The sequence below is a fragment of the Galeopterus variegatus genome, unplaced genomic scaffold, assembly GCF_000696425.1.
Source record: "Galeopterus variegatus unplaced genomic scaffold, G_variegatus-3.0.2 Scaffold4527, whole genome shotgun sequence".
In the NCBI taxonomy this organism is placed as follows: domain Eukaryota; kingdom Metazoa; phylum Chordata; class Mammalia; order Dermoptera; family Cynocephalidae; genus Galeopterus; species Galeopterus variegatus.
The window spans coordinates 168,908-183,364 of NW_007730638.1; the positions used below are offsets into that span (position 1 = coordinate 168,908).

Consider the following 14,457-nt stretch of genomic DNA (forward strand, 5'->3'; position numbering starts at 1 on the left):
GGGTGTAGGACTGTGTAGGGTGTAGGGCTTAGGTGGGTGTAGGACTGTGTAGCAGTGGGCATTAGCAATTTGCCTTTGGAAGAGAAAGGGAGATGGGGAAGGCTCAGGGTAGCAGGACTTGTACAGCCTTGAAATACCTAGTAGCCCTCTGTTAGACGATTGCTGTATAAGCTCCACATCATCTTCAGCATCCGTTTTCTTCCAAAGAAATATTATGTATAACCTTGGGCAGATCACAGAAATGTTATCACAGTTGCTCATCTATAAAGTATTCTGTAAGGTTTTACACTATCTACACTAATATTCAATGGTTCTATGTACTATGCAGTTTATACCAGAGACTCAAAAAGGTCAAGCAACAACAAAAAATTATATGAGAAGATGATACAGGAATGAATAAAATAATAATTATTCCAAAGAAAGGAATTGTTAATAGGGTGAGAAAATTATCAGTGTAGTTTAGAATTGAGAACTCCTGTCCACCACTGCAAATCAGTCTGAGAATCACTTCTCTGATGTTATCACTGGACATATGTACTCCTGGGTAAACAGACCCAAACCCACAGTTCTCAGCAGAAACCACCATGCATGCCGAATTTACATTATGAATATTCAGCTTTTTTCTATCAGACTATTAACATATTTTTATCACATTCATTACCAGCATTACAAATGTATAAAATGTCAGGACTTTATACAGTAAATAATTGATCTAGAAAGAGGAAAAGAACAAGAAGCAGCAAAGCATGACTAAGATCATGAGGAAGAAATATTTACAATATATTAAGAACAAATATATATTTGTTCAAGTGAGGAAAAAACTGAAGTCTGCTCTGTACCACCATTTTCCTACATCAGACACTGGAATTCCAAATAGGAGTCACTGAACAAGGTTTAGGAAAATGTAAAAGGCATGCCTTATTAACTCCTGGACATCTCATTTCTTGGTCATAAATACTATTAACTTGTATTACAAACTGCCATAAAACTTGTAGATAAAAGATAATTTATGCTCAGTATACAGAAGCTAATGTTTCCATACTCCCAAGAAGCACAGGGGCAGAAAATGAGAAAGCGTGTACATGAAACCTGGAGGCATCCCTGCCGTGCACGGGTGGCATGATAAACATGGCCTGAGCACCTGACTATCCTCACAGGAACACAGCCTAACTAGCACCGACACCATGATGCTTCGCGTCACCAGCGCCTCAGATTTTCTAGTTCAGAAATTTGCTCATAAGAGCTGGCCAGTTAGCTCAGTTGGTTGGAGTGCTAGAATGCAGTGTTGATAACACCAAGGTGAAGGGTTCAGATCCCCATACTGGCCAGCCTCCAAAAAAAAAAAAAAAGAAATTTGCTCATAAAAGGCGATGCTGTCTTATTAAAGATATATTTTTGGCAGTAAAAGAAGGATGTTTACTTTTAACAGATGAGATATTATGCATTGTACTTTTAATTTTCTATTTTTAAAATGACAGATTAACTACTCCTTAAAAGTAAATGCTACCTACTGAGGTGTTTATTCATAACAACATTTTTGACCCAGTCAGTGAAATATGCCAAAATACAATATAAAAAAACATACATACTAAAATATAAACCAGCTAAACAATTCCAACATCTTTTCATATTCATATAGACCTAAGACTATATACTACATTACACTTGTTTTAAAATCCAATTTATAGTTAACAAAAATAAATCACAGAAAGGGGATTGAAAAGAGAGGGTAGACTTCAGGCTGGAACAAAATAAACAATTTTAAGTGAATTGCTACTAGACATATAAGTCAGTCTCAAATGAGTAAAGTAACTGTAATGAATGAAAGATGATTACTTATTTATACAACCAGGTCTCACACGAGTCTCACATGTAGACTCTCTGCAAGAAACAAAGAACATCACAGAAATACTAAGATGATTTGAGCATAGACAGGTTTTTTTAAAAAGAGAAGCACATTTTACTTCCAGTATCTAGGACCATTCTAGCCAATTAACATTCTATAACAGACAACACTTGTTCTCTTAGCAAGTTACAACACTAAAAAATTTATCATTCAAACAGTTCCCAAAAGATATCTTATTCCTCCTGCTATTGTCTTTTAATTCCAGAAATCTATAATTGCAAAACAAATTCTAGAAGACACTGTTCTCAAAACTAACACTCATAATATTTAACACACATTGAATTTTACAACTTTTGATATATTTTGGCAGAGCTCAATAGTAATCTCATGTAATCTGTTTATATAATAAAGATTATTGTTTCATGTACATTTTGTTATAGTTGAGAAAAATTCAGAAAGTCATTTTTCTTTAATTTAGGGGCACATCAACAAGGTGGGATATACCCTTAAAATGCATCCAAGATTTATCTTATTTGAAAGTGACGTCATGGAGGGGGAAAACATCTATCCCTCTCTATATATGTACACACAGATATACATATATATATCCACATATATATACATATCTCCATATACATACAACACTGACTGGTCATTCAGTTATTTATTACTTATGGATAATTACCAGCCTGTGAACTGTGACTTGTTTTAAGAGCTTATCATTTGCATTTTAGTTCATTAACCTCATGAAAGAGGAAATGTTGCGTAGTGGAAAAAGTGTTGAGTCAAAACACTTTGCTGTGTGACTGTATTATCTGTCTTGCTTTGCTCACAGTATTGCTTTGAAGCTCAAATGAGACACTTCTTGTAAAATTGTCAAAATTGTCTTCCTCCTCAACAGCTATGAGTTAACTTTAATTTTAAAAATAAATTTTAAAATGTTTAAAGTCATTATTTGGCACTAAAGCATACCACACATTTTCTTGAGCCTAGTTCCACAATATTTGAAAACAGTTTCAATTTAAATGTATGTTTCTTCTGCCCATCCTGACTGTGATGATAAATCCTAATAACAATGAACAATATGCTGTAGACATCCTTTCTGAATACCACTCAAATATGCACATTACCTAATAGTGCATGTATAACATATAACATAGTTATATATAAAAATTAAAAAACAAAACAAAAAAACACCTGGTAGAGCCAGGGGTCTACCTCAATGGTGCAAGTATAATTTCTAGGATGTATAATGCTTCTGTGTAATAATTTCAGTATAGCTTTTAATTGATTTTTAGGATTAATAACATAGCATAAGTGTAGAATAAAAAGTACTTAATAATATGGTAGATCACATGAGACTCATTCATATTTTAAACCCCCAAATATACTCATTTTGGCTTTCGCATTTGTGTTTTGAATTATCTTGTTACTCCCTTACTAAAAGTGAAAGAAAAGCAGAGCATTAGAATGTATCTCTAGAAAGAAGATTTCCCTAGAATAGGGTGGATGGAACAGAGAATGTTGCATGAGTTTTTTGTCCCACACTATGTCATAATTACTTTTTTAGGACAAGATAATTTTGTAGTTGTTTTGATAACATAAAATCAAATTACCATAGACAGAATCTATAGGACATGTGTTTGGAGATGTAGGCTATGCAGGTACACTTAACATAATTACCAGGTTTGAAGAATTGGGGATTCTGCTTTAGTAACTAACTAAAATTCAACACATTTTACATGATGTTCCTATAAACTGTGCAGGGTCATGATTCCAGAATTTCTTTCAAGACTTCAGTTTCTGGAAGTCTGACAGAGACCATGCTCTGTGTTCACACAGTATTTCCTTTTCCTGAGCCCATGGCCTTTGTTTCCTAGCCTGCCTTGTGGTTGAGCCAGGGCAGTATAACTGCATTCCTACCACAGGTGACCCTGGCCAAGGCCTGATCTAGCCTTCAAAGACATGCGGTGCCACTTCCTAGTGATTTTTCTCCCCTGCTGCAGCAATGTGTTTCAGTTGACTTAGATATAAAATGGAAGATGCTACCCAAACCACATGAGATTCATCATTAATGGAAAAAAAAAAAAAAAAACTTAATAAACTTAATCTCAGGTAAGCCTCTCAGATTTGTGGTTAATTATAGACAGGGTAAGACCTGACTTACAGAGGTAGTATGGTATAGATTAGTACCCTGAAAAACTGAAAAATGCTAGATAAAATTAAAGGGATCCTTTCAAAATGCATCGAACATCTGCCTTAAAACAACGACAACAACAAAAACCTAAGTTTTGATATAAAAAGAAGACCAAAGCTAACGTTCATCTTATGGGTGTTAACCAAATCAGATGAATGTAAGCTTCAGTTTCCAAGGCCTCCATATATGGAAGCCATCAAGAGACAAAGGCAAGGTCTGCCCGGGGTAGGAATCTAAAAGGAGTTTGTCCCATATAAAGCAGAGATCCTAAATATCAAGATGAATATAAATCACACTCCCACTGGACTGCTAGAAAAACAGCCCGACTAAACCTTGGCACTCTATATCTGAGAAGAGGGAAAAAAGTCTCCCCTGAGCATTTGTAACCAAATGGCAAACTCCCAGCAGTATTATGTGCAGAACCTGTACCACCTAGATAGTCCAAAAAAGTCTCAAACTAATGTCTTAAGTTGTTAATACCCCCAAGAACTGGGCGACGAGTCCACTCAGAAGTCTGGCAAAAGCAAATGTAAATTCTCCTTAGACTTATTTTTAACTCATACCTCAAATAATTCCCATGCGTACAGTTCTCAGAAATGTGAGGTCATGGCCAAAAATCACAAAACACAGAAGAAACTGAGGTTACAAAATATGAAAGCAGAAATGAGCATAAAAGGCAGCTAACTTACACTGGAATTATTCTAGAATATAAAATAAGTTTGACAATTACATTTTTTAAAAAAATCTTGGAAACATAAAGGGAAAGCATATAAGAAAGAAGACTTGTGACAGGAACTAAAACTCAGTGGATGGAGCAGAATAGACACGGATGAAGGGGGAGTGAAACACAGCAGAGAGGTGATGAAGAACTTCAGACTGCTGCCAAGACAGATTAACACATAGAAAATATGAAATGAAGTTTTGAGATATACGTGATACATTTAGAGGATTTTTCTTTTATGTATCTAATTGGAGTTGCAAAGGAAAAGAGAAAGAGAATAGGACAATATTTGAAAACATAATGGTTGAGAGTTTTCCAGAACTGAGGACAGACAGCAATCTATAGATGAAGGAAATCCAGTGAATCCCAAACTGAATGTGATTTAGAAATCCCACAGTTATACTAATCATAGTGCAGTTGCAAATCACCAAAAACAGTGAAACCATCTGAACAGCAGGTCAATTTTTAGATGTGGCTTTTTCTATTAATCTTTCAATTATACTTTTAAAAAATTCTACTGCAGTTTAAACTAGTAATCCATTAATGATAGTAGCTAGACAATGACAAGTTACTGTTGAGTACTTTAGCTATCATACTATCCATTCAATACAACATGATATAGCTCAATGCTTCACAATGATATAAAGTTTCAAACTTCTGAAATTCTTGGGAAACTATACGTTTTTTAACAAACATGATATTCAATAAGGAATCGAAGAAGCATATCTGTACATGTCATACCGCTAATGGAAATCTTTTAATGACTTCCCAAAAGCTATGACAAAAAAGTTCACACTGGATTGTGTGGAATTTAAGTCTCTCTACAATCAGTATCCAAACCAGTTTTCTAGTCTTATCTTCTGGCATTTTCCCATATGATGCTCACGTTCTTGCTGCCCATTCTATAATACACCCTACACCTCCATGTTTCGTTACTGGCTCCTCCTGGCTTGAATAACTCTCCCACCATCTCCCATGGCAAATGTCTACTCATCCTTGAAGATTCTGTTAACATGTAAGCTCTGTAGAATGTATGTTCCACAAAAGCAAGGTTTTTAAATCTGTTTTGCTGACTGATAGAAAAGTATCCCTAGAAAAGTGCTTGGCATATAGCAGGTACTCAACAAACATTTGTTGGATTAATCAAGTGAATAAAATGTGAGTGCCTCTGTGAAGCCTTACCTTACTACTCACTACTCCCATGCCCAAGTTATTGACTCTTTCATCTTTATGCACTAATCTTTTAACACTCATTATGATTATGTTTTTATAAACATCTCCTTCACTGAATATGAACTAGAGAGCAAAGATCATACTTAACTTCTTTTTTATCCTCAACTGTCATGCAACGGATTGGCAGCAGGCACTCTATAACTGTTGCTGACTGAATAAATGGATAGTATGGAGTGTGAAATCTGAACTCGGCTCCCCTTCCACATTTTTCCAGGAAGCAACAAGGTAAAGAGCCAGTAAAAAATGCAAAACTAGCTGAATGAAAATAAGCATGCATTAAACCTACTATATTAACTAAACAACAATTTTTAATAATGATATGTTGCAGATGGATAGCAGATAGGGTAGAAGCAAAATTATAAGCCGTGCATTACAATGAGAGGCAGAAACAAAAAGTCTTCAAAAAAATGTTACCAACAATTATTTTTTAAAACTGAAATCTACCCATCAACCTTATAAAATTTGTTTACTTAGTAAGAATTCTGTTCTATGTACTACAGTGATAGAAAATTTCCTTGATGTTTATCAGTGGAAATGAATGGCATCATCATTAATAATTTATTCTTAACTAGTGAATTAATAATCAGGCAACTTATGCATAGTAAAAGCTAAAGATTTTCTTTTAAGTGCTTAACAAAATCAAATCCAGTTTCCCATGATAATGACAACACTCAAAATATATGAAAATTCCATTTGAAATATTTTGCCAAGCCTTGTGTTCCCACTGTTGAGGTTTTTCTCAAGTGTCATTCACATTTATCTACTCAAAATGCAAAAGTGCTAAACTGAATTTAGTCAATTAAAAGTTAAAAGATTTTCTTTTTTTTGGGGGGGGGCACAATCAAATGAAAACTTTGAGGCTTCTCCTCTACAGTGATCTGGGGAGACAGACTAAAGTAGCAATAGTAAGCAAAAATGGTCAATTTCACTCATAGTTCAAAGACAAAGCTGAGCCAAAGTTTCCTCCTAGTCTATTCAAATGTTAGAAGTTTTGTGAAAGCAAATTTCTGACACTATATTTTTCACTTACTGGTTGGAGCAGATAGATGAGAGATTCCTCTTGGATCATTATAATTGGCAAAGGAGTGATGTGTCGCGCTTGAAACAGGGTATTCACAGATGCCATAATCTGGTCAAAACGCCCAGCAAGACCTCCCAGTATCACAATCATGTCAACCTAAGCAAGACAAGTAAAACTGGGAGTCACATATGTAAAGAACATTAAATAATTAAATAGCATTAAACACCTGAATAGAGCTTTCAATACTATATTTTGTCTGATAAAATGAGAGAGAAAAAAAAAAAAACAAACAGACATCATTTCTGTTGTTCATTTGGAGTAATTAAGTTGCTTGTCCAAGGTCACATAACTGGCAAGTAGCAGAGCCTGATGTTAAGACCAACTCTTTTGAGTGCAAATTCTAAGTTTTTCCCATCTGACTATTCACCTAAAAAAAAACAGCCATCTCTTCCTCTAAAATTCCATTTGTGTGTTCCTCTCATGTGAAAGTCTACTCTCATTTGTAAGATATCAGCATAGTCAGAGCTGGCATAATGATTATGAAAGAGGAAGACCGGAAAACCTTAACTGAAACACTGTAAGAAAACTATGCATACAGTAAAAACTAACAGAAATAATCATTCTGTCTGGTATAAACATTATTTTAAAATAAGGAGTATTTACTTTTTAGGTTTTCAAATAGTATATTTTAAAAAGCTTAGATAATGTGTAATCCATGAAGATGCCATGATTTTAGAAGGATAACCTGTTACACAAGCACCAATAGAAACTGTTCAATTCCTAGGGGAAAGATAAATGGTATGAGCTACATGAAGACAAAGGCTATGTTTCTCTGGTTCAGTGGTTATAGCCCTGGTACTTCGCACAGTGCCTAATACATACAATGCTGAAGAGTTTGATGAATGAATAAATGAAGACATTGGAAGAAAAGACCCAGCCTGAGCAAGAAATAGAGTCGTTGCCATACTGTGGAAATATATGAATCAGAATAGGATTTTATAAAAACACTAAAAGTAAGTTACATAGAAGAACCAAGTCTGGAATGAGTTTCCTATTTCTGACCTTATTGGAGTATAGGGAGAATGTGTTAAGATGCTTCGTGTCAAAGCTAGAATTTAAGACAGACAAACCACAAATCTATAGGACCTAATACTCTAGAACTCCAAGAATTAGGTTTGGGGCCCAGGAAAACCTTGCACCCTAGGAAACATGTATTATTCTGAATAAATAAGCAAAGTCAGGGACATCCATTAATCTTCAGAGGAAAGAGCTAACTTACAAGCAATTAAACTAGACTTCCTGAAGAGATGGCTTCCACTTGGCATATCATTACTGTTTAGGAGGCCTTATTAAGAAGGCCACCCAGACCAGTTGGAAAATGCCTAGAGATTATGTATGACCTCGGGAAAACTAAGGAGAATTTGCTTTCAACTGAAGAGAAATATAACAAAAGGAGTAGTATATGACGGCATATCATTACTGTTTAGGAGGCCTTATTAAGAAGGCCACCCAGACCAGTTGGAAAAGGCCTAGAGATTATGTATGACCTCAGGAAAACTAAGGAGAATTTGCTTTCAACTGAAGAGAAATATAACAAAAGGAGTAGTATATGAAATATAAAGTTCTAAAGCTCCAGTAAAAACCACATGGCAAATTCCTATCCACATGATCCTAAATTCACATCAAAATATAAAGTTCTAAAGCTCCAGTAAAAACCACATGGCAAATTCCTATCCACATGATCCTAAATTCACATCAGAAAAAAGGCCTGATGAAAGTTTATTCACTAGGCAGATTCTGGAGTCTCTCTTGTAGGCTCTCATTTTTTCATTACTGTACTCTAAGCCTTGAGGGATTCTATAACCTTTAAGGCTGAAATTTAATCCCCATCTTCTACAATGGGATATCATGATGAATAAGCAATATCTGTAAATCAATCACTGAATTTTTCAGAAGAAAGAAGCAGCAAGATTACTTCTCATCACTACTCATTTTCCCTCCAGGAAGTATTTAGCAAGATTGATTAAAAACATTAGAGGATCAATGCAAGCTTCAGGTAGGGTGGGGGAGGAATCAGCTTCAGAGCATTTCTGCAGTTCTCTTGTTCTAGCTGGGAGTAGGACATCTGATATGCACAGAGATTGAAGAAAGTGGACTACTCCTGCATATTTACATAGGCTTTACAAGCTAGATTAATTTCTTTAAGAAAATTGTGCCACTGAGATAGGGTGTTCAATCTAAAATAGACCATTTATAGACTGCAATGGTGCCTAGTGAAACCAAAGCCCTGTGCAATTATTTCTAACATCACCCAGCCACTCTTTGTTATAACCTTTGATATACTTGTGTATATATCTCATTCTAAAAGAGGCCTATAAATCACAGACACTAGCATAGTGTTTGCAACAGAGTAGACAACAGGTATTTACTGAACTTCCCTTGAGAATATAAACACTCAGGAAAAACTGAATAAATAACCAGAGAACCAAGAAGCTAATTATTAGGCTGGGTTAACATCACCTAATTTCTACAAAATAGTACTTCCCTACTTGGTAAGGGTTCCAATAGATAGTAGCTTTTGAAAAAGTTAACATGTCACTCTTATTACCCCAGTTACACATTTTATAAATTTATAAGCTTCATTCATAAATAAATGACAAATAAGAAAAATTCATAAATAGTTATTAATCATTTGCCATGTGCTAGGAACTATTATTCTCAACACTTAAGATACATCAGTAAAGAAGACAAAAGCCCCTGGCTTCATGGGGTTGACATTCAAATGGAGATTAATATATACTTAATGAAAACAAAAAGTAAGTATATGAGTTAGAATGGGGAAAAGGTGGTAAATGCTAAAGGAAAATAATAGAGTTGAGAAAGAAAAAGCAAAATGCTGATTGGAAAGGTGCTTCAACTTTAAATCAGATAAGGAGGGTAAGGCTACATTGAAAAAAGTAACAGAGTAGCAAGAAAGACCCAAAAGAGATTGAGGGAGCTGACTACATAGTAGTAGACGGACACCTGAGGTGGGGATGTTTTAGAAAACACTGTAATAAGGCCATACAGATGTTACATGGCCTCAAGAATTTTCAAGTAGCTTCAGGAGACTAGTTGCCAGAACTGAATGAGAAATTAATAGGGGGAGTAGGAAAAATCAGAGTAAAATATGAGTGCTAGATTTGTACAGAGCTTTTTAAAGCACTGTAACGTCCTTGACTTTTATTAGCATTAAATTGGGAGCCATTCTGAGCAGAGAAGTGATATGATTTATATATTTTTTACAAGTCATCATGCTGGGTGTGTTGAGAATAAATGGTGGAGAGGCAAAGAAGAGAGTCAGAGGCAGTAAGAGACACTGTAGCAAAACACACAACAGATAAGTTTGCTAGCCCCTATCCATCAGCAGCATCTACGTTGCAAAACCCAGTGGTTAATTTTCAGTCTTTACGTTACTTGATTCATCAGAAACATCTGAAATTCATTCTTCCCTCTTCCTTGGTACATTTTCTTCCAGGAAGATGGGCATTCAGCAAACCACATTCTCTTGATCTCACTGGTTGCTCTTTCTCAGTATCCTTTGCCAGCATGTTAATTTTGGCATAGTCCAGAGCACAGCTCTTGATTCTCTTCTCTTCTGTAATTACATTCCCTTCTTTGGTGTCTCACTCAGTCCTGTGGTTTTAAACACCACCTACATCAACACTTCCTAAACGTGTGTCTCCAGTCCAGACCTCTCTCCTGAACTCCAAGCTCATCTATCCAACTGCTTACTTAATATCTGCCTTTGAATATCCAACAGAGATCTCAAAGTTAACCTAATCTTTCAGGTTCCCCTACTTTTTCCCCATATCGGTTGCTGAAGCCAAAATCCCAGAGTCATCCTCAACTCCTCTCTTTCTCTCAGATCTTTTTTATTTATTCTCTCGAAAGTTCTTTTAGCTCTACCTTCAATATGTAGCCAGAATGTCTCCACTTCTCACTTCCCACAACCTCTTCACAACAATGGATCAAGCCACCAAAAATGGACAGGGGCTGTGAGCCACCTTTACATCTCATTTGCATTACTGCAGTGGCCTCCAACAGGTTTTTCTGCTTCTGCACTTATTCCCTCACAAACCGTTCCCAATACAGTATCAAAAATGATCCTGTTGGAATGTAAATCATATTATGACATTCTTCTGCCCCAAATGGTCCAACTGTTTTCCAATATTTTTTATTAGGACCTACAGAGCCCTGCAGAAATTGATATCCAGTTACCTCTCTGATCTCACCTTCTGTTTTTCTTCTCCTTTATACTCCAGCCATACTTCCTTTGTCTTCTGCATTCTTTGAATACACCAGTTTCTCCAACTTCAAGGACTCTGCATTGGCTGTTCTTTTTGTCTGGAATGCATTATCCCCAGATATTCACTTGGCTAGCTTCTTTAATTCCTCCTCCATTGGTCTTCTGTCTAAAACCTCCCCCTCCCCAGTGCCAACAGTTCATATCCCCATTTCCAGCTTTAAACTTCACCCTTAGCACTTCTCATTATCTAGTACCATGCTAAATAATTTATTTGGCTTGTCCTATTATTTGTCACCCAAATTAGACTATAAGCAACTTGAAGGCAGAGATTTTCTACATTTGGTACGTCTAATGGGGCATGATATATAATAGGGGTCCAATAAATACTTGTTGAATAAGTGAATGAATGAAACAAGGGTTGAAGCACAGTAAAAGAGCACGGTCAATGCAACAAAGCACTGGTGGAGTTGAGTAATTGTTGGAGACAGAGTACAAGAGAGTGGGGCAGATGGATAAAATAGAGATAATGGAGGGCGTGCAAATCTTGTTACAGACAAGATCAAGGTACGTTCTTAGAACTGAGTAATTTAGGTAAAGAGGTAAACAACATAAACAGAAGGAATAAGTTCAAGGAAACAAGAAGTCAGCGTATTGGAAGGTTCATTCAGGTGTACACGGAATTTGCCATGAATCAGGACAGCACTGTTAAGAAAGTGTTGGTGACCTAGAAGTTGACTCTATCAAGACACGAGGGGAAGTAACCAGAACTATAAGAAGGACTATTGCAGTGAGTGATAAGGGAGATACAATCTGATGACATGAGATTTGGGGTTGGAGTTTTCAAGGGAGAAGAAAAATGGAATAGGAGCCATATATGCAATTTTAAATTTCCTAATAGCTACATTTGAAAAAGAAAAAAAAAGAGGTAAAATTAATTTTAAAATATATTTTATTTAATATATCTAAAATATTGTCATTTTAACATGCAGTTCCTACAAAAAAAATATTGAGGGATTTTACATTTTTTACACATGTAGTCTCCAGAAACCTCTATGTCTTTTATAATGATTGCACACCTCAATTTCAACTAGCTACATTCCAAGTGCTCAGGTTCATAGTGGCTAGAGTTTTGGACAGCACAGATCTAGAAACACAAAGAGTGGTGAAGACACCTACCCCTGCTTCCAGAGCATATGCTAGAAAAGCAGTGGGAGGGAAAACAAAACCAAACACCACCACTATGATGTGGCAGAGAATCACTGCCTGTAGGGGAGAGCCCAGTTCCTGTCCAAGTTAGAATGTAAACATATAGCAAATATAAGAGAATTTTATTAAAAATGGACCTTGAACTTCAGAGGTCACTAAAGGGAAGCATATACATATTCTAAGATGTCTATTCATTTTAGAACATGCCTACCATTCTCTAAAACTTAAGCTATCTCAGAGGCTAACACATTTCCTCTTGGTTGGTAATGAGTCAAGGATTAAATGTCTAATTCTGAAAATTGTCATTACAATCCTATTAGCTTCACAGGTAAAATATTCTAAATAATATATTTGTGCATACATACATACAAGTACCTAGCACATACCTATTATACCATATTCTTTAATATACAAAATGTAAAAAATAAGCTTCCATATATTTCCTAAATTTAAGTCAGGATATTTTACATGGATCTTTTTTGTTAACAAGGGGAAGTGGGATGAGAATAAAGATTGCCTTCGGCTTTTCATACGCAATCACTTCTAGCAAAAAGAACCTCGAATTCCTTGATTAATACACTGGAGATCTGACTATAGTATTGTACAGTACTTACATAGCCGTGGAACCACATATAAGTTGTGTGACCTCCTTGTGACTTAGGAGGCGCATCTGTAAAGGTAGGGGATGGACTAAATTCACTAATATTTTTCAAGACTCCTTTCACTTGTTACAGTGCACATAAAGTTGTTTGGTTTCCACCATAATAAATCAAATAATAATTGTCTATTTTGTTTAGAAAATAAGCCCAGAAAGAAAAACTTGGCTTTGCATTTTTTTCTTTAATAGAATCATAACAAGACTGGTTGAGGGATATATAACACCAAAAGGAGAAGCAATTTCATTTTTCTATTACAACAGTAAAAGTCCTTCAGTAGAAAAATCACAAGTTTTTCTCCATTTGTCCACAAAAAGACTTATATACAGTGTGCATACAGTCTACAGCAGGGACAGTGGCTGTCAGCACATTTTAATTACATTTACTTTCCACAAATCGAATTCTGGGGATGCATAAATGGATAATTTCTTTGGTAGCTCTCCCTGATAGAGAGATCATACAATTTAATGTACAAACTGAGACACTTTCAGAAGTAAAAGGGGTACATTATACACTAATTACACCAAGAATACAGGCATAAAGTAGGACTACCCCAAGTAAACCAAGACATACATTCACCATACTGTTTGAGAGTTACAACTAACATTAGCATAGCCAACTTAATAAAATTAAACACCAAGGTCTAAAAAACTGTAGACATTATGCTTAACAAGGTTTCCTTAATTTTCAAAGATCTGTACTGTACACAGTGAGGCTTCAATTGAATGATGGTGTATTAGTTGATTTTGTGTTGCTATAATGGAAATACCTAAGACTGAGTAATTTATAAAGGAATGAGGTTTATTTGGCTTACAATTCTGGGACAGCTGCATCTGGCACAGACCTTAGGCTGCTTCTACTCATGGCAGAAAGTAGCAGGCAGGTGGTGAGTACAAGCAGATCACATGGTGGGAGGAAGCAAGAGAGAGAGAGAGAGAGAAGGTGCCAGGGTCTTTTTAAGCAACGAGCTGATTCTGGGATAGCTGCATCTGGCACGGACCTTAGGCTGCTTCTACTCATGGCAGAAAGTAGCAGGCAGGTGGTGAGTACAAGCAGATCACATGGTGGGAGGAAGCAAGAGAGAGAGAGAGAGAGAGAGAAGGTGCCAGGGTCTTTTTAAGCAACGAGCTAATTCTGGGACAGCTGCATCTGGCACAGACCTTAGGCTGCTTCTACTCATGGCAGAAAGTAGCAGGCAGGTGGTGGGTACAAGCAGATCACATGGTGGGAGGAAGCAAGAGAGAGAGAGAGAGAGAAGGTGCCAGGGTCTTTTTAAGCAACGAGCTCTC

At 36.1% G+C, this 14,457-nt stretch overlaps 1 protein-coding gene across 1 annotated transcript in view; it reads right to left on the reverse strand.

The window, feature by feature from the left end:
• Window positions 1–11,346, reverse strand: part of TPK1 (thiamin pyrophosphokinase 1) — a 155,335-nt gene extending 143,989 nt beyond the window's left edge. The window contains exons 1-2 of the mRNA XM_008587758.1: window positions 11,293–11,346; window positions 7,028–7,174 (exon numbers count right to left, since the gene is read on the reverse strand). Coding sequence (XP_008585980.1) covers window positions 7,028–7,174; window positions 11,293–11,346 — 201 coding nt within the window. The remainder of the gene's footprint in view (window positions 1–7,027; window positions 7,175–11,292) is intronic.
• Window positions 11,347–14,457: the final 3,111 nt, after the last annotated feature.